This window comes from Nymphaea colorata, chromosome 5, assembly GCF_008831285.2.
Source record: "Nymphaea colorata isolate Beijing-Zhang1983 chromosome 5, ASM883128v2, whole genome shotgun sequence".
Lineage (NCBI taxonomy): Eukaryota > Viridiplantae > Streptophyta > Magnoliopsida > Nymphaeales > Nymphaeaceae > Nymphaea > Nymphaea colorata.
Window position 1 is genome coordinate 19,631,550 of NC_045142.1, and position 21,108 is coordinate 19,652,657.

The 21,108-nt window shown below is 39.8% G+C and overlaps 2 protein-coding genes across 9 annotated transcripts in view; one reads left to right on the forward strand and one right to left on the reverse strand.

Moving 5' to 3' along the window:
• Nucleotides 1–8,999, forward strand: LOC116255069 (uncharacterized). 3 transcript variants are annotated; one of them, XM_031630805.2, is made up of 6 exons: nucleotides 1–127; nucleotides 857–985; nucleotides 1,573–1,690; nucleotides 5,692–5,815; nucleotides 7,396–8,265; nucleotides 8,367–8,999. In XM_031630805.2, exons 1-6 carry the CDS (start codon nucleotides 16–18, stop codon nucleotides 8,775–8,777), a joined length of 1,764 nt encoding a protein of 587 aa, XP_031486665.1. In that variant the 5' UTR covers nucleotides 1–15; the 3' UTR covers nucleotides 8,778–8,999. The 3 variants fall into 3 exon arrangements, with proteins under 3 accessions (XP_031486665.1, XP_031486666.1, XP_031486667.1); XM_031630806.2 differs by lacking the exon at nucleotides 1–127 and adding an exon at nucleotides 586–616; XM_031630807.2 differs by lacking the exons at nucleotides 1–127; nucleotides 857–985 and adding an exon at nucleotides 995–1,128.
• Nucleotides 3,884–21,108, reverse strand: part of LOC116255070 (ABC transporter I family member 6, chloroplastic) — a 26,304-nt gene continuing 9,079 nt past the window's right edge. The window contains exon 7 of one of the 6 annotated variants that reach the window (XM_031630813.2): nucleotides 3,884–4,282. The gene's annotated coding sequence lies outside the window, so the exon portion shown is untranslated. Of the gene's footprint in view, nucleotides 4,283–5,697; nucleotides 5,837–8,972; nucleotides 9,449–21,108 lie in introns of those variants that run through there. The other 5 variants (XM_031630811.2, XM_031630812.2, XM_031630810.2 and 2 more) reach the window with 5 other exon arrangements.

The window sequence follows — 21,108 nt, forward strand, 5'->3', positions numbered from 1 at the left end:
TCCCCTGCGGTCGCTATGCTGAATGGAAACTGCGTACCTTTTCATCCTAACCTTATCTCTGTTTTCATTCAACTGACAGCTCCAGATCTCCTCTTCATCAACTGGACCAAATACTTTTCTTTCTATGGTAAATTCTTGGCCCATGCTGCTGCAATTTCATGAGGACCCCACAATTTATTTGCACTGAAGTTGTGCAGATAGGCCTCAAGTTTCATCCTCCCTTGTTTACAACAGTAATTTTCCTTTCAGAACTGTAAATTTTCCTTTCAAAACAGAAGCCGACCCAAAAAAGAGGAAGCAAAGAAATTTCAAGATGAATCAAGGGCCGGTTTCATTATTACAATAAAGATAAATAGATATTGGGAAAATCTTTTAAGAAAAGGGTACACCCATGCTTTGGTCTGCAATTAGGAGCATGTCTGCATCTAGGCCCTTTCAATCAACAAAGGGATAAAACCAGGTATAGATTTCCATCTTTCCCTCAACATTAGACTTCTCCACCATGTTCGTTTTCTTTTTCCCCGTCAAGAGCACTAACAAGGAGTCGTTTCTCATATTACTGCAATAAAGTTCCACACATTTTGAAGAATTCAGACCCACATGGCGCAAAGAGACAGTATAATCCAAACCGTCTATCTACTCCTTTAACACCTACACCCCCTCTCTCTCTCTCACACACTCTCTCTTTCCTCCCTCCCCTCTCTCTATTAAATACTTTTGTCTCCAGATCTAGGAGTTACTTTTTTCTTTTTGAATATTTTAGTTCCATTCTGATCTCATATTGCCTCAGAGTTGGAACAACTTCATGTGGCTTTCCTTACATTGAAGGCACTGTATTCATAAGTTTCTTCTTTAGTTGGTGGTGGTTGTTGGCAGCCTCAAAATATGTTTCCGCACAGGAGAGGTCAGAGCCTCGCCGGATTGTCCAGGGACAATCGGCGTAATCTCCTCACTACTTCATTGGATGAGTTGCAGCATTCAGCAAGTGAGCCTTCTTCCTTCTTTTTCCTTTCAGTATGTTGGTTGGTGTAATTGGTCGCCGTTGCTGCCTCTTTTCTGTCAATTGATGGACCGAGTTTCTTCCCGTTGGTCTTTCTGCAGTCCCTTTTTCCTCGTTGTAATGTTCAGGTTGGCTTGTTTCTGCACGGCGTTCTTGTAACTCTTTTCTGTTTATGGCTGTCATCTTCAGATTGATTGGTTTTCTTGTCTTGGTGTCCTTCTAAATCCTTTCTTTTCCTTTTCCCATTTTTTTGTGGTTGTAATCTTCACATTGATTGATTTTCTTCATGTTGGTGTTTCTCTTGGTTGCATTTAGTGGGTGGATGTTGAAAAGCATGATTTCCGTGAGTAGATCTGAGGTGGAATTTTAAGTCAATTATATAGTCGCGCCAATCTATTACCAACCGATTTGTTTTGTCAGGATGCATTCATAGTCATTGGATTTTATCATCAACCAACTTGCATTCACCTTTTCCCTTCTCTCACAAGTGGTTGTTGTGCTTGTTGCTACCGAATTGACCCTTTCAGTTGATTTTGTGGTGGCTCTGATCTGCTTTCCACCACTTTTCGCAGTTTCTGCAAGATTGGAGAGAGTCTCAATAGGAGGGCCGGTGGCCTCCAAACCTAAGATCGTATCTGCAGGGATGGACGATCTATTGACATCAGATGGAGGGAAGCATGACTATGACTGGTAAGTTTCCTGTTCCATTCCTCTACTGCAAACGAGAATTCTTGCTGTGTTCAGTTTGCATTTCAATTTGGGTGTTGAACCTAGAAACCGGGCAACGCCCGGAACGTTAAGCTGCCGGAACGGCGACTGCTGGTGTGTTAGGCAGAAGCCAGTGCTTGCGTCTGCACTCCAATTCTAGATGCGGTTTCTCCGTGAGATCGATAAAATAAACCGTCGAATTGCAATTTTTCTTGTGGGTATCTGTCCCTCAATTGCTACGTTAAATCTTGATCGAAGTTCCAACAGTTTCAATGGATTTTTTATTCTTTAGGATAATTTCTGATACTGAGCATTTGCCATTTCTGATAATTACCCTGTTTGGCTGACGGTTGCATAAATCACAACAATGAGAAACAAATCGATCCCATTTTTACTTGTTCGGCTTTCAGATTCAGTGTCATTGTTTTCATTTTTGGCAACGAAAAAGAAGAGAAATGAAAATTTTAGGATTATTTAGCAGACCCACCATGTAAAACTTAGTTTAGAATCAATTTGTGGTCTGGGGATGGATTTTTTACTTTGAGAAATTGTTTCCTCAGTGAAACTTTTTTGAGATTATTACAATAATGATTTCCACAGGCAATCGTGGCCTTGATATTTAGGCAGCATTCAGGAACATGCTGCTTGTCAGAAAAATATTCAAAGCATATAAATATATATATCAAAGAAAGAAGAGAACAGAAACAGGCCTGACTCCTCAGGTCCAGAGCCAATGGGCACTGGACGCAAATCAGCTAGTCGCTTTCTTCTTTTCTCTTCCGCAAATGGGAGAAAGGCAATGTGTTAGATGTCATCTCATCACGAGCAGGCTTAGCTGAGCAATGAGCTGATTGAACACTTTCAGGAATCTCGAGTTCATAGCCGCCACACGTTTAAAGCAGTTATTAAATTTCTGCACCCAAACTCTCCTCAGAAATTGGTTGAGTTTGTCTTCCTTCAATTTCTTGGCAAAAGATTAGAGCCTTTTCTTCTCAAAAAGATTTGTTATAGACAGAAGATAGCTGTGATTTATGGCGCTAAGATGAAGATCCGTAATTCAGCGCCAAATACAGACATGTATGAAAATTCTGTGGAATCCAAGTCAATGGCTGGAAATGTTTCATCTTCAAAGACTTAATTTGCTCGGAAAGTCGATATAAATTTGTGATAACTAGATACTTGAACTTATGCAATATATTTACTCAGAACTATTTAGATAACAACGAAATTAGACTGCATCAGTGACAATTGTGTTGCTTGTTTCTCTCTCTCTCTCTCTCACACACACACACACAGAGTAACATGTGAGTCTCTGTGTATATATATATATATATATATATATATATATACTACTACTACTACTACTACTATACAATTTAGATAACATCCAAATTAGACTGCATCAGTTAACAATTATGTTGTGCTTGTTTCTCTCTCTCTCAGTAACATGTGAGTCTCTGCAGTAGTGTGTGTAGATATATATACACACACACACTACTGCAGAGACTCACATGTTACTGCGTCACGAATTTTTTCGTTCGGAGATATAAAGCCATTCTGATGTGGCAACTGGTAAGCCGTCCAATCTGGTCCAGTGAAATGAATCATGGTGGTGGCACTAAACATTACGGTGTTTAAGTTTTAGAACGGCCTCTCTCTCTCTCATATATATATGTCTCTCTCTCTCTCATATATATATATATATAAAAGAAAACTGAACGATGAGTCTAGGCTTAGGGAACATCTGGAGACATCAAAAGTGGACTGTCCGATCATATATTAAGATTAGACGGTCCAGATCTTCAATATGGGGATTCCGTAATGCTCTAGATCTAGTCAACTCAACTCTTTGACCATCCTGGTATGGCAGCCAATTTAGATCAGAATAAGAACATGAAGCTTGCTTCCCTAATAGCATCCGCCAAGTCTTCACGTAATTAATTAGGGCCATGTGTGCCATTCAGTAAAGAATGCAGATGCATCCAATGGAAAAACAGGGATCCAGCTTCTGATTATTAAAACCAACTGCTAAAAGGAGTAAAGAATGCTACAAAAGGCCATGCCACTCATGTGCAGGGTTGCAAACAGTTCAAATCCAGATGGGCAACACATGGGTCCATCATGCCCTTCTTTAACTGGTAGTGCACTTAGTGGGTCGACTTACATATCCATAGATTTGGATCTTGTTCCGGATCCAGACTCTAGTGGCCACAACTTGGTTCGGATGTACATAACCCTACATGGCGACGACCTTTGCTCATTTAGAGCAGCCCTACGGGTTCATAAAGTGAGCTCATAGCAAGGCGGAGGCAAGTGTGGTCGTGGTGTGGGCAATTGCCCTCACAGACCCACAAAAAGTATTTTCTTTCATATTAATTTTTTTTTTGGTAATTTTCTCATTTACATATAGATGCCCCAATAAATATGAAGCTCTAATGGCAAGGTATCGTGATTGATTCAAGAGGTGGTACTTCTGAATTGAGCCTCCTTGGTTACATGTCCCGTAACTTGTGCTGGCCCGAGGCAAGTCATGGCTCAAGCCAAGTCAAGCCTTGAGCGAGCTCACACTTGAACCTGAAACAGGGTTAAACAAGGCTGTGATAGGTTAGTTCAAGCACTATTCATTGATAGCCTACAGAAGCTTTGAACATCGTGGTGACAACAGCTCACATAAATTTTCTTGGTCGTTTATGTAAGTTTAAGTAAATATGATGAATATGTGAACTAATTTATGAGCCATCATGGTTCACAAGATGTTAGACGAAGTTACTTTAATAAAAGCAGATGACATAATCATACTTTGATTAGGAAAAGTCACTCAGTTTGCATTTGCCAAGTTGTGAATCATCAGTTAAGTTGATTGAACTTCTCATAGTCATTTTACATGATAGGAGGATTCAAATCTACCCTATGTCAGATGCTGCCTGGGTTAAAAATTCAAAATCTGTCAAGCCCCATAAAATGTTGCTACAAGTTCCACAAACCATTATTGTACCATAAACGTTCACTAATGTTCCTATAATGTCCTTTTTTTCTAATGACAGTTTTTGAATTTTTAGTTATCCGACAGCATCCGGCATCCGGCTGTCCTGTAACTTTGCGTGCAGTTTCAATTTCAGTATCCAAAGAAGCCAGCATGCATTAACTCCTGTTTTTTTCTTCTTTTCTTAGGTACATGGTCCGTTTTAAGAAAATTAACGTACCACCAACATTTAAAAACACACACGGCTCCAAGATTGCGCAGTATTTTATTTTTTCTGGAAACTATTCAAGCTTAACCTTAATATAATTGAGATTGTCGATAAGTTTTTTGTTTTATATTCTAAAAATATATACAGTGAGGCCTAACTTGGCCCTCCAAAATTGTCCCCATGCATCGTAGTAAATCCAAGATATCTACTATGCTTCTTTTTTTTTCCACAGTTTATCTACATGGTAGGTGTGCCTCCTACATCACCAAGTGACTTCATACTGTACTACAATAGTTGTGGAAACATATTAATTCACTACACAAATAACGCTGTACCTCCTGCTTTGTCGATTTCAATGTTCTTATACAAAGAAGATGTTGTATTTACTAGATAGGGACATGTTTATGTGCAATAAAATCACAATTTTAATGTCACTACGGCACCCAAAAGTTGGTGTCTTGATCTTAGTTTAATTCTTTTCAAAGTCACATTCATCTTCCCAACTCAGATTATTCACAGTTGTCATCTTCTGAAAGATGTACCTGATCAAATTATTAGCATTTGTCATCTTCCAAAGGATCTACAGTGAACATATCTTGTTGTACAGATGTTGCTTATGTCATTTTAAAATAGTACAGTGTATGCCAAATCTCATATATTATGGATTCATGGCATTAGTGTGCACAATGTATGCGTGAATGACTGAATGGATTAATGATGCAATGCAATCAGCATGAGTTCCACTCTCTTTCACATGGCCAACTGTTCTAAGTCTACATATGCTGCAATCAGGCTCCTCACACCACCAGGAACTCCATCAGGTGAGAGCAAGCCATCTTTACTGGTACTGGCACCGGCACCGGCACCAATACGGGCACCGGCAACTAGGTTCGGATCTGCGACAAGGTCTTCAAGGGTATGTTATCCGGCCCCTCTCCTGCCAAATATATAAAAATAATTCGTCACTTTTATTCAACAACCATGGAAGCCACCAGCCAAGGGTTTTGGTGAGGGTACCAACAAGGTATCCATGAATGAAAGAAAGCAGCAAGCCCCACAGAAGAAAGTGATGGTGAACATGCACAGAAACAAAAGTCCAACTAAAGGGTGTGCCATCCACATCATGGGCTCAATAAACATGATACATAAGCATGGTATTCATGTGGCATGTATCTTTCATGATGCATGACTGCAGGGGCCATGGTGCCCCATCTGGTGTGCCCATGATACAGATCTTTCATTCTTCATGCCTTGTGGGGACAGGACTGTTCATGGGGAGGGGAGATGGGTCCCCTTCTCAACGTGTTTGGTGGTTGGTTTCGTCAGGCCTCGGGTATGGTCCATGGATTGGTGATAAAGCACATCAAAGCTGCACACCTCTGCCATCCATGTGATAGTTTGTCTCCCTATTCTTTTACTTCTTCACAAGTTGGTGGCATCAAGCAGATACATGAACGACATTTACAGGAGAATATTACCCTTTGGGTGATGTTCACATTCCACACACTAATGATGCAAGTGGGTCAGATTTTCGACTGAGCGAGAGGATTAATCCTACTATCTGAAAATAGAAGCCCATCTAAATATATAAGAAATCAGATTTCTATCAACTTAATATGATTGGAAAGAGATTTCTAAAACAAGGGCAGAACCCCTTGCTCAATTTTTAGGTTACGAAATTATGACGCTTTTTTCAAGCCATTAATTCTTTTGACCCCTCAAAAGATATATCAACCTATCATAATCACATCATTGGAAATCCAGCTTTTACAATACAGATCATGCGTTCTACGGGATTAGATATACAATATATATTAAAAGAAAAAGAAGCAGGTTCCCTTCTTGACGCTTCCACATTCATTAATGCCAAATCTCGCTCCTGGTCTCTTTCTAACGCACGCGCTCACACGCACATATTGTTTGAGAGTTCGAATAGCTGTCATCCATGGCCCCTGTTTAAGAAAGAGAAAGAGAGAGTCTTTCTCACGTTACCAAAATTGACGATGTGTCAGCCATGTGCAAGAACCACCGCCAGTGGGGAATCCTGTCACCATCTGCTCATAAAGATTTTTTGACCAACTATTTCTCTCTCTCTCTCTCTCTCTCACACACACACACACACACAATACACAGGCTTATGTTGCGTTGCACTGGTATTACCAAACTATTTAGTGGAAACTAGAAAGACAATATATGGCTCAGAGAACCCCCAAGCCTTTTTTTCCCTTTTCTGGAAGATGTGCATTGAGCGAGAGTTTGCTTCTCAATCTGTTCTTTTTCCTTTTTCAGATTGAATTCATTTGTTTCTTAAGCTACCAAAGTAACGTAAATTGCCGTTATATAGGAAGACTCGTCAGTCGAAGGTCCCACAGGAGCATACTCTCATCGTTAAGCTCAGCAGAAACTTGCAAAAATAACAGAGATTTGAGATCCTTGACTTCCAAACGTACATTTCTAATTTTATTTGGGCTGCTTTTCGTTTTTGTTTTTGGCCAGATCCCAGGTAGTCAGTCAGAGACGACTACCCAAGTGAAACCCACAAGAAGCAGATCCACCTCACGTCCTACAACCCCATCATCCTTCTTGTCTAGTTCTCAAGCCTCCAAATCAGTCCTCAATACCAGCTCCATGTCAGTCAATTCCAGACCATCAACTCCTACTCGCCGAACAGTAGCTCCTTCGTCTCAATCGAGACCATCAACTCCATCCAGAACTAAACCACCGGCAGTCTCTTCAAGACCCTCCACACCCACCTCTAGGCCGCAAATTCCATCAACAGTAAAACCATCTCCAGTAAAGCCCACGGTGACACCTCCGGTTACACGAACTGCTTCCCGGCCCTCAACTCCTACACGGACTGCTTCCCGGCCCTCCACTCCTACTCGACGCCTATCTACAGAAACTCCTGTCCCCGTCTCATCCCCTATTGTAAGATCTCCATCCATGGCTACAACCACCCGCAGCCCTGCTCTTGCATCCCGTGCTAGGTCTCCAAGCCCTCGGCCACACAGCAGGCAACCTTTAGCTGTTCATGACTTTTCTAAAGAAGTGCCACTAAACCTGAGAACCACAGCACCAGAGAGGCCAAACTCTGCCACCAGAAGCCGGCCTGGGAGCTCAGATTCTATTCACAGCACTGAACATACTAGTAATGGAGGAGGAACAGTAAGGAAGCCATCTCCTGTAAGAGGAAGAGATCATCCTGTCTCCAAGGAGCGTGTGCTTGCAAATGGGCATGGTACTGGCCATATGGAGAACACAGGCATGCGGGTACCTGTATCAAGGCCACCATCCTCGACAGTTGATAATGGTGGATTCGGAAGGACGATATCAAAGAAATCAATGGACATGGCTATCAGGCATATGGTAATCCATCAATTGCTTTTGTGAAGACACTTTTTTAAGCTATTTTGCAGTTACTCTCATTGATCTCTGATTCTTAATTTTCTTCGCTGATGTACATACAGGATATCAGACATAGCACAGGGAACATGCGTTCGCTGTCAGGCAGTGCCATTTTCCCTCAGAGTATCCGGTCAACCACACCAAAGATCCGATCATCGAACTTGCCAGATAATCAACCACCCAACAGAACCAGCAATACTAAGATTTTGGAAAATGGTAATGCCGGAAACCTTTCAGACTATGAGAATGGGAAGGATAGGAGCCACATTGTTGACTTAATTGCGGAGCGACTAGCTGTGAAGCTGAAAGAAGCTGAGAAGATGAAAGAAACAGACCTCTCCATCAGCACTCGTTATGATTCATTCTTGCTAAAAGAAGACTTGAAGAATACAGAATGGCTGCATAGCATCGACGATCAGAGTTCAATCTTTGACCATCGATTTGAACAACTCCCAGAGCCCTTTGGCTCATAAGCACCTATTTGGCTTTTGTTTTCCACTTCCTGTTATCATTTAAACCCCCTCCTGGTATTCGAGCCTCTGTGTGTGGATTTTGGTCCTCCTTTCTTAAAGCCCACACATTTTAATACCAGCTATGTGATACAGAAGGATGTAAACTCTTTGGCATATGATCAAATTCTAATATGCTTAGAGAAAACAAATATTCAATTACAGATAAGCACCAAAATTATTTCTTATTCAGCAATAAATGGAATAACCTATCCCAGTCAAGACCAAAATGCTTCGTGATACATTATGCAATCAGTACAAAAATTCCAGATTCCTGCTCTACATTTTAATATCTTAAAATGTCAACCTACACTCAGCAAGAATACAAGTTGCCATGGATTTATGAAGTCCTAAGACCTCCCTGGACAAAATCCCACAGCCATGTGATGGCATTGAACTTCTGAGATGGCTCCGCAGTTGTCTGCTCCAAGGTTGACATAAGGCGGTATTAAGATACTCGAGATGGCAAGTTATCTAATACTCCTGAAATGACAAAATTTTGGCTGAACCATACACTGCCAAGAGAGCAGCGTACTCATTAAAAACATGCATCCAGAGAAGAGCATATTTCACACATCAGCAAATTGTGCAGACAGCAAAAGGTTATGAAACTCCATGGGTGAAAGTGAGCATATCTATGATACAAGAGCAAGACATTAGCAAGGGTAGGCATTTACCAAAGCCATTCTGCTGCGTATTTTCATGGTATCAAACTAGAATGGCTCGAAGAAAAAAGGTACGACAGCATGGATAGGAAAAGCCATGGACTTTGTTCAGCAAAATACACCAACTCCATGACCATCATGACTTTAAAAATGCGGGATTCTAACTTGTGTCACGAGCAGAGAGAATCCACGTATCTTTAAAAAGAACACAAGTATTTCAAGCCCTACTCACTTCCTGGATAACACTATAATAAACTTTTCATAATAATAATAATTTCTACATGGTTCCTAGTTTCTTTCATGGCAGTCCATCTTCCAAGGTTAGCTGATGACATATGCAATATGAGCTCAGCTAAGGCGGCAATGCACCCATGTTGACATGATCGGACATGGGTGTGGGTCTGGATTCACCATAGACACAGTCAATGCCATGTGGGTGTGTGGTCAATCCAGCCATGGCTAGAGCCATCCAAAAATGGACTCGGTTTCCTAGGTTTAAATTAAATAGGCTTACATTACTTGGATCAAAGTGGGCCAATTGGTAGGCCTCTAATCCTTTCCCATCATTTCCTCCATTTTTCTCTGTTCAGGAAGCATCTAAAGTCCAGCTTAGAGTAGTATTAATTTCTAAAATTTCCAGCATTCTAGGTTCGATTTCTTCCTCACACACTCTCTCTCTCTATATATACACACACACACACATATTCAACTTTGCAGATTCCACTGAGTTGTCAGCAGGAGGTCATCAATTTCTCTGTGTTTATGGCTTTACCTCTCTTAGCACTTTCCCACTCTTTTATTTCCTACAATTTGTTCGTGAACTGTGGCTGAGATTTATAAGTTGCATTTTTGTTGTTGTAAGAGGCTTACATCAGAAAGTTTGTGGATTATGGCTGTCTGTTTAAGGACTGCAGCTGAGTGTTGTGGACTAACTGTAGTTGAGTTTGCAGACTGTGGAGGTATATTGTGGACTATGGCTGTGTGTTTGTCGACTAAATTGTAGCTGGCTAGCTGTGTAGTTCTGGGATGTTTTGTAAAATACAATGGCTGGTAATGGTAAGGCAATTATGAGCACATTTTCCAGAAGCTCTAGTGGCAGTAAACAAGGAACTGTTACATCTGAATCAGAACCTTTTCAACCACTTTGCAGGCTTGTAAAATACAATGGTTGGTAATGGTAAAGGTAGACTTGGAGAAGTCCAAGTGTGTAAACGACTCATAATTGTCGACCCTCCTTTGTAAGATTGCTAGATCGTTCTCACAATTTGCTAATGATTTATACAATGAATTTGCCAATGATTCATACTGTTAGATTTTGGGTGTCGAAGTATAACCCACGTCCAGATTGAGCAAAGGAAAGATAAGAGAGAGAATAGGAAAAGAAAAATGAGGAAGGGATGTGAGTGTTTACATTCTCGCACAACCCATTTATATAGTGAACCCTCTACACAATTTACAAGAATCTAGAATGAAACAATCACATTAATCTAGAGCCTAGAGTGAAGCAACACATTAATCTAGAGTCTAGAATAAAACAATTACAGAAATTACAATCATAACCCTGCCTAGATAAATGCGCTCAGACATGGTTAGACGTGTTGGATCTGATTCAGTAGACATGTTGGATCTGAATCAGATTAGATCCAACATCTTATCATCCTCCCTCAAGTTGTATATGGTTTTGCACCATGTACAACTTGCCTTTTAGAAACCAGAATCGTTGCTTCGTTAGTCCTTTTGTAAATAAGTTTACAACTTGTTCATCTGTATGAACATAAATAGGTTGAATCTCCTTGTCTTCTACCTTTTGTCTAATAAAGTGTTGATCAATCTCAATATGCTTTGTTCGACCATGTTGTATGGGATTAAAAACAATGTTAATAGCGCTTTGATTATCGCACATTAACATTGACGTTTTAATCTTTTCTCCAATGTCTTCTAGCAAATGTCTAACCCATGTGACTTCAGCAGCACCTGCAGCCATTGATGGAGCAATTGGAGTTACAACGGAAGTTGCGTGTCGTCGCCTACACAGTAAGTTCACCAGCGGCTCCAGTGTTGAAGTGAAGAAGAAGCGACTATCCCTGAAAGAAAAAACAACAGAGCAAGAGGAGGAGGAAGAAAGCAAGAAGAGCAAGTCAGATTTTAGGGGTTTCCTTCTAAGGAGCTCCTCACGAATCCTCTTCTTTTTTAAGAGATGATCAAAACATTAAGCATTGTTGGGTATAAATAGCCAGCCCCTTAGGTTTTCCCCAAATCCCAGCAGCGGTTAGCGTGAGAGATTTTTTAGGAAAAGGTTGAGATAAATATGAACTTTATCTCATTGCAGAAGATTTGGGCTAATCTCGTAACTGCAAGGCAGTTACAAGATATCCGGATAGGGCTCAATGGCCACTATCCAACATCTCCCACTTGACCATGAGACCGCCAGTTTGCTTCCACTATATGTGGGTTTTCTTCTTTTAACTAGTTACGTGGTTTTCCATAATTGGTTTATCCATCGTAACCTAAATTTTATCCAAGGTTTACAGTGAGGTTTTCCATTCAATGGTTTTTCCTTCGCAACCTTTCAAATATATCTTAGCCTATATGTTTTGAAAACAAGTCTTCAGATATCCCCTTAGTTAAGAGATCAACCACCATATCATTGGTAGGCAAATATTCAACTAAGATTTCATTTTTCTCGATCATTTCATGAACATAATGGTATTTCACCATTATATGTTTACTCTTTGAGCTAACAGCTTCATTCTTCATAAGAGATATCGCTGCCTGATTATCACAGTACAATTGAACCGGTTCATGAGCAAGATCTAATTTCAAGTCTTTCAAGAACCGATTTATCCAGACAGCAAAAGTAGTTGCAACATTGCATGCTACATACTCTGCTTCCTGAGTGTGGTGAGCAACACATCCCTGTTTCTTACAGGACCAGGCTATCGCTCCACCTCCAAAGAGGAATACATATCCAGAAGTAGACTTGCTGTCATCTTTGCAGCCTGCAAAATCTGCATCGGAATAGCCAACTAAAGTTAGCTCATCTATTTGATAGGACAATTTCAGTCCTTTCGTTCCTTTAATGTACCGAAAAATCCTTTTGACTGCTTGCCAATGAGGCCATCCAGGATTACTTTGATAACGACTTACCAGACCGATGGGAAAGCTTATGTCTGGTCTAGTACAAAGCATTAAATACATCAGACTGCCAACCGCTTGTGCATATGGAACATTTAATTTTTGTTGTTCTTCACCAGGACAATCATTTTTACTTAAGTTTGCTCCCTTAGCTATAGGAGTTCCAATTGGTTTGCAGTCTAACATACGAAGTTTTTTCAAGATATAATCAATATATCGTTCTTGGCTTAAACTTAGGATTCTTGAGTTTCTATCTCGAGTGATCTTTATTCCCAATATATAAGATGTTTCACCCAAGTCCTTCATTTCGAAGCTCTTATTCAGGCATGTCTTCGTTTTGAATATCATGTTGTTATCATTTCCTGTTAGTAATATGTCATCAACATATAATGATAGAATACAGAAAAGGCTCACACTTTTCCAGACATATACACAGTGGTCTAATTGGTTTGCAAGGAACCCAAGTTTTGTAATTGCTTTGTGAAAAACAAAATACCACTGTCTCGGCGATTGTTTCAATCCGTACAACGATTTATTCAGCTTGTGCACTTTGTCTTCCTTTTCCTTGATGACATACCCTTGTGGTTGAGTCATATATATAGTTTCCTTCAATTCACTATTCAGGAAAGCAGTCTTTACATCCATCTGACAAATATCCAAGTCGTAAAATGCTGCGATAGCCAAAATTATTCTAATTGATGCAAACTTTGCAACCGGCGAATAGGTTTATTAGTCAATTCCTTTCTTTTGGGAAAAACCTTTCACCACCAGTCTGGCTTTGAATTTTTCCACTGGTCCATCAGTTTTATATTTATTCCTCAGTACCCATTTGCATCCAATGGGTTTTCTATCATTTGGAAGATCTACTAATTCCTAGACTTTATTCTTTTCTATGGATTCAATTTCTTCATCCATAGCATTCATCTAATCTGACGATTCATGAGAGTTTATGGCTTCGTCATATGTCAGATTGTCAGACATTTCGTCAATATCTGTTGAATAACACAGCTCCTCTGCTAGATATACATAGTAATCATTCAAATATGAAAGAGGAGCTATAGGTCTTTTATGACCTAATAACGCCTGAGATGACGAGGTAGTCGGATCAGTTGGTTCATTACCTAACTGATCTTCAGTCGGTTCATTACCTGACTGTTCCTCAGACGATTCCAGCTCAGTTGGTACATTGCCTAACTGGCCTCCAGTCGGTTCATTACCAAACTGTTCCTCTGAATAAATCAGATCATCTAGTATATCATTTCGATATTCAACTGGATCAATGTCTTTATTATTGAGTTCTTCTAAGAACTCTACATCTCTGCTTTCTATAAGTCCCATAGTTGAATGATATAATCTGTAGCCTTTGGATCCTTTTGGGTATCCAATAAATATACCTCTTACTCATATGTTATCTAGTTTATCCAATTTTGGATCTAGAATTTTCACATGTGCTACAGATCCCCATCTCCTCAGATGTTTCAGATCTGGTTTTACACCAGTCCATCTCTCATAAAGAGTGGTTGAGACTGCTTTGCAGGGCACTCGATTTATTGTATACATAGCTGTTAACACAGGTTCACTCCAAAAAACTTTTGGTAATTGTGTACCTGTCAACATGGATCTCACCATGTTCAAGAGGGTTCCGTTACACCTCTCAGCCACACCATTTTGTTGTGGTGTTCTAGGCATTGTCTTTTGCCTATTAATTCCAAGGTCTTTACAGTATTCGAGGAGTTCATTAGAAGTATATTCTCCTCCTCGATCAGACCTTACAACTTTGATATATCTCCCAAGTTGTCTCTCGACTTCAGATTTGTATTCCTTGAATTTCTCAAGTGCTTCTGACTTGTGTCTAATTAAGTATATATAACCAAATCTTGAGAAGTCGTCAATAAATGTTATGAAGTATAACTTGCCACTATGAGTTTGGACCCTGAAAGGTCCACAGATATCAGTATGAATTATCTCCAATAGTTCAGTGACCCGAATTACTTCAGACGGAAATGGTTTCCTTGCCATCTTTCCGTATACACATGACTCACATTTCGCGAAATCATTTATATTTATGTCAGGTATTAAACCTTGTTGTGCTAGAGTCTTCATCTTTTTATGCTTATATGACTTAATCTTTCATGCCATAAGTTTACATTCACACTCATTGCACAGTCGAAATAAGCAGAACTGAAAACTTCATTCATATCATTAAGCTTGAACATACCATGTTCTTTTACAAATTTTCCATAGAACATGGACCTTCCATGTTTTCTTACTATTACTTTTCTTGGAATAAAACGAACTTCAAAACCTTTACCAGTCAGTGCGAGAACAGACACTAGATTCCTCCTCATGGAAGGAACATACAAAACCTCGTAAGTATGACACTAGTACCCCCAACATTTAGTCGATATGTCCCAATTCCCATGACATCACAATATGAATTGTTTCCCATGTAGACCTTGTTTGTTCCTGGACTCAATTCTACCATGTGAATCATGCCTTCCGTTGTCTTCGCAATGTGATGAGTAGCTCCTGAGTCAACCCACCAACCAATCAAATCTCCATCTGCAAACAAACATTCTGACACCACACAGAGTGTCTCCTTGCGGCTTCCTCTTGTTGTTGGGATCTTGACCATTGTTATCTTTCTTATTCGGAAATTTTGTCCTGCAGTTCTTCCTTATATGCCCAGGCTTTCCACATCTGTAGCATTTCACTACAGTTCATTGAGATTTCTTAGTACCTGCAAAATTGCCCTTGAACTTGCCATCGTTTCAATTTTTAAATTGTTTGGGCCTTACAGGCACATGGCTACTAGCAGGTTTTTCCTGGACTATCATCAGTTCTGCATTCCTTTTCTTGGCCAGACGCTGTTGTTGTAGAGCTAACTGTAAAGTAAGCTTTTCTAAAGTAAGATTATCAAATTGGATACACAAAGCAGTGACTGCCATATCCCAGGAAGGAGGTAGGCTGTTCAGGATTGTGCTAATCTGCATGTTGTCAGATATGACATTCCCCACCACGGCTAAATCTTTAGCCATGATCAACATCTTATTAACATGATCCATTACATTGTCTGACTCTTTCATTCTATAGGAATTATATTGTTCTAACAGTAACTGTACTTGCATTGCGGTAGTGGTGTTGTATTTGGAGGAAATAGTATCAAACATTTCCTTGGCCGTTGGACAATCCTCAAATACCCTGATCTGATCATCTTCCATAAAAGCTAACATGATGGTTTTAGCCATCAGGTCATCAGAGGTAAAAGACTCATATGTCTTTCTTTCCTCATCTGTAGGTTTGTCTCCTAAAGTGGGAAAAGGCTGGTTGATCACATAAATGAATCTTTCCAAAGTCAAGGCCAACATAATCCTACGTTTCCATGCATGGAAATTTGTCCCATTTAATTTCTCAGTCTTAGCTAATTCAGAGGCTCCCACTCTTGATGTCATTTCTAAGTTAATTTCCATGGCAAGTAAAGGACAATAATGACAAAAGGAAAAAATTCACAATAAATATCACATCAAGAGATCTTAAAAAAAGTATTTTACAGCATGTACATCAATCTCAAACAACATTCTAAACTAATATTTAGAACAATAAGACTTTGAATTAAATACACAACTCTTTTCAGAGTTATTTCCAGAACCCTTCTTATACAATTTCTAACAAGCTTGAGGGTGTCTCCATGAAATTCTCATAAAAACGTGGTTTCCTACTGAAATTGCAAAATAATTTTCCGTATCCCTCTCTTAGTAATTTCTAATAATTTTGAGGGTACCCAAAAGCAATTTCTTAACTTTCACGAGCCTCCTTTTGAAACTTTTTAGCAAAAATGTTGCGGCTTTAATTTCCGAGAAATGTAACACCCTTTTTGGAAATAGTGCATAAATGATGGACTGTATTTGTAATTTTCAAACTTCAACTATAAAAGCCCTTTCGAACCGAGTTTTCCTCATTTTTCGCTCGATACTCTCTCTCCTTTCGCGTGAACCCTTTCTCCTCTTGCGGAGCTCTGCTAGGGTTTCTCAGTGCCGCTTCCTCCGGTCCACCGACGCCTGCCTCCGGTCCACCGACGCCGTCAACCGCTGACTCCTCCTTCTCTACCCTCGCTCCTTCTGTGGTGCCACCGTGAGGAAGACAACCTCCCCAAACCAGAAGCTTAAAAATTGCTTCCACAGTCTCCGCTTTCGCTCAGACAAGGGTGAACCTACAGACTACAGAGGAACGACAGGAGGAGGTCTGCACAGCGTCAGACGTCGTCTTCCCCATTACCCAAGTCGCCTCTCTGCTATCAGTAAGAGGAGATCTTTGCTTCTCGCATTAGGAAGACGACTGGTTTCCAGGCCATCGGGTGGCTGTTGCTGCTCGTCAGTAGAGACGGCAGCGGCAGATGGGTCTAGCTCAAGAAAAAGACTTTAAGGCCCAACAAAGAACAAAAAAAAGTAACTGTTCCTCCGGTTTTGATAGACGGGAGAATCCCGGCTCGTTTCCAGGAAGCTGTTGGGTCAGTTTTTCAAACAAGAGCAAAGATTCTAAGTTTCATTTCCTCCTTTATTTATTTTGGCTCTGTTGTATGTCGAGCAGAGCAGACTCTGCTTCCTGTGCTACCGTTTGCCGGAGACGCAGTTCAAAAAAAAAAATTTACTCAAGTGTAGAGTTCTGTGTGGACAGATCCTCTACGAGGGTCCTGATCTTAAAAGGTTTTACAAATCCTTTGGGATCAGTCATGGTTTCAGTCTCTCGCAAACACAGAGAACACAAACGACATAATATGTAAAGCAGAGGATTCCAAACCCAATCAATACTATCATGCTTCATGCTTGAACTCTGTTTAGTCTAGCATGCTTTATTTTCAGTAAATAGATCACAGCATGATACACGCATGTTGCACAGACGAGACACATGCTTCACAGTAGTATAATCTGCACATGCATAGGCACCATAGTAGTCGAAAGCACTTACTGGTGTTCGATAGAGATGGCTCTGATACCACTGATGGAGCAATTGGAGTTACAGCGGAAGTTGCGTGTCGTCGCCTGCGCAGTAAGTTCACCAGCGGCTCCAGTGTTGAAGTGAAGAAGAAGCGACTATCCCTAGAAGAAAAAACAGCGGAGCAAGAGGAAGAGGAAGAAAGCAATAAGAGCGAGTCAGATTTTAGGGGTTTCCTTCTAAGGGCTCCTCACGAATCCTCCTCTTTTTTAAGAGATGATCAAAACATTAAGCATTGCTGGGTATAAATAGCCAGCCCCTTAGGTTTTCCCCAAATCCCAGCATCGGTTAGCGTGAGAGATTTTTTAGGAAAAGGTTGAGATAAATATGAACTTTATCTCATTGCATAAGATTTGGGCTAATCTCGTAACTGCAAGGCAGTTACAAGATATCTGGATAGGGCTCAATGGCCACTATCCAACAGCCATGCATCTGTATTCTACTTCAGTGCTGGATCTTGCAACTACCTTTTGCTTTCGACAACTCCAAGACACAAGATTACGTCCAATGAAAATACAAAAACCAGAAATGGACTTTCTTTGATCGGGATCTCCAGCCCAATCTACATCTGTGAATGTTATAAGTTGATGTCCAGCAGTTATATTTTCATTCTTACCATAAACTAAGCCATCTCCTGTTGTCCTTTTTAGATATCTTAATATTCTTTTGACAGCATCCATGTGAGTATCTCTAGGTGCATGCATAAATTGAGATACTTGATTCACAACATATATAATATCTGGTCTAGTGAATGTAAGATATTGAAGTACCCCAACAATACTTCGATATTGTATAGGATCTTCATATAACTCTCCATCCTGAGCACTTAGTCTTTGATTTAGAACACTATGAGTTCCAACAGGCTTACAATTAGACATACTTGTCTTTTTCAGTACATCCAACGTGTATTTCTGTTGTGTCAATCTGAGGCGATCATTGTGCCTATCAATCTCCACTCCAAGAAAGAATCGTAAATCACCAAAATCTTTCATTTTGAAGTTTTGCATCATCAAAACTTTAACTTCTTCTATGTGTTTCTCTGAATTACCTGTGATAACAATATCATCAACATATATAAGAAGTAAAGTAAATATGTTTTCCTTTCGATAGATGAAAAAAGAGTGATTTAAAGGACATCTCCGAAAACCACATTCTTGAATCTTGCAGGAGAAACTGTCAAACCACGAGCGTGAGGTCTGTTTGAGTCCATAAATAGATTTTCTTAGTTTACAAACCCATGCATGAGGATCTCCTTTCGTATATCCTGGAGGTTGTTCTATATATACTTCCTCCCTCAAATCACCATGAAGAAAAGCATTCTTCACGTTCATTTGATGTAGTCTCCATCCATATTCAACTACCAATGATATAATCACACGGATTGTTCCCATTTTGATCACAGGGCTGAATGTTTCATCATAATCTTTTTCATATTGTTGTGTGAAGCCTCGTGCCACCAATCTTGCCTTGTATCTTTCTACACTGCCATCAGGTTTATATTTAATTTTCTAAATCCATTTCGAACCTACTACATTCTTTTCTTTGGGTCTAAGAACAACTTTCTATGTCCCACATTCATGCAATGCATCTATTTCTTCATTCATTGCCTTGATCCAATGCGATGACTTGGATGGAAGTAGGTTCATCTCGTTTTATAACTTGAGACATAAAGAGCTGAAAATCTAAGGAGAGATTATCATAGTTTACTCATCTATGAATGGGGTGTCGCACTCGCACCGATCTTCTAAGAGGCTGATCATAGACTTCAACGTGGGAAGAGGTCTGATTGCCATCTCTCCTTCTTTTCTGATGAGTGTAAACTTGTCCTGAAAAATCGACATGAAGCATTGTTTTCTCATTCTTTCATAACTGGAACAAGTTCTTTGTTTCCTTCTGTTTGTGTGATATGTGAAGATCCTATCTCATCATGTGGATGCGATTCTAAACTGCCTCCAGCAAATAACTCAACACTTACCCAAGGATCATATGATTCCACAATTTGAGAATTCTCAGTAGAAATGTTAAAATTGTGTTCATCAAACACAACATTTTTCGATACTTTGATGCGTCTGGTTGTAGGGTCATAACATCTGAAACCTTTGTATTCATCTGCATAGCCAACAAACCTGCACTGCACTGCTTTGCTTTGAAATTTATTTCTCAATGACGAGTCAATGTGAACATAGCACACACATCCAAAAACCCTTCAACCATTGTAGGTTGGATTTCGACCAAAAAGAGTGAAGTAAGGAGATTTTGAATCTAAAACTGTCATGGGCAGACAATTTATTATATGCACAGCAGTGTGAAAAGCCTCCGTCCATAGAGTAATAGGAGTATTACTATCATGCATCATACTCCTACCACTTTCCACGATGTGACAAATGTTTTCATTCAGCTACACCATTTTGTTGTGGGGTGTATGACATGAAATCAGTCGAGTTATCCCATTTTCTCGTAAAAAGTTAATAAAGTCATGTGAAGAATATTCTCCCCCACCATCACAATGGAAATGCACAACTTTAGACGAAAACTGTGTTTGGATCATGACATGAAATTCTCGAAAGATACTAAACACTTCTGATTTTTGTTTCATGAAGTGAATCCAAGTATATCGAGAATAAGAATATATGAACAAAACATAATAATGAGAGCCAGACAAAGAATCAATGGAAGCTGGCCCCCATACATCAGGATAGACAATCTCAAAAGGTTTAGAAGCTCTTTTATTGATATTATGAAAAGGAAGTATATGACTCTTACATAGTTCACAACGAGAACATTTTTTGTCATAGAAATCAAAGATAGACTGGATTTTGGAATGAGATTATCTTATGCAAGTTTTTCCAAAAACCCACGACTACAATGTCCCATACGACCATGCCATAAATTTGACTTACTGACGTTTGATTGGAGACAGCTAGAACTTGGAATTTGTGAAGGTTTGGAAGGAAAGCAAGGTCAATTGAGCTGGACTTGAAGAGGACTGGAAGAGATAAGGATTTTCCTTGAAAACATACATATTTCCTTGGTGTTCCCCTTCAGCGAATGGTTTTTTCGTTAGAAGATCCTTGACATACACAGAAGAAGAAGTAAATTCAACAGATGAGTTTGTATCATCTACAAGTTTAGAAATGGCAATAATATTCTTTTTGATATTTGGAGCAAGGGCAACATTTGACAAAGATAGTGGAAATGGTGATGTTGGAAGAGAAATTTGTGCATTTCCAATATGTGTGATAGGATGAAAACCTCTGTCACTTGTAACTATATTACTTTTACCAAAATAAGGAAGAAGGTCATGTAACTTACCAGCATTTCCAGTTACATGAGTAGCAGCGCCTGAATCCAAATACCATTCGCCTTGATCATTTTGTTTGACTGTCATCTTGGAGAGGGCAGTCATAAGTATTTGTTGTGCATCGGCTTCAGGTTTATTGCCTCTGTTTTGTGGATTGAACCAACAATTTGCTTTGATGTGACCCTTCTTGTTACATTGGAAA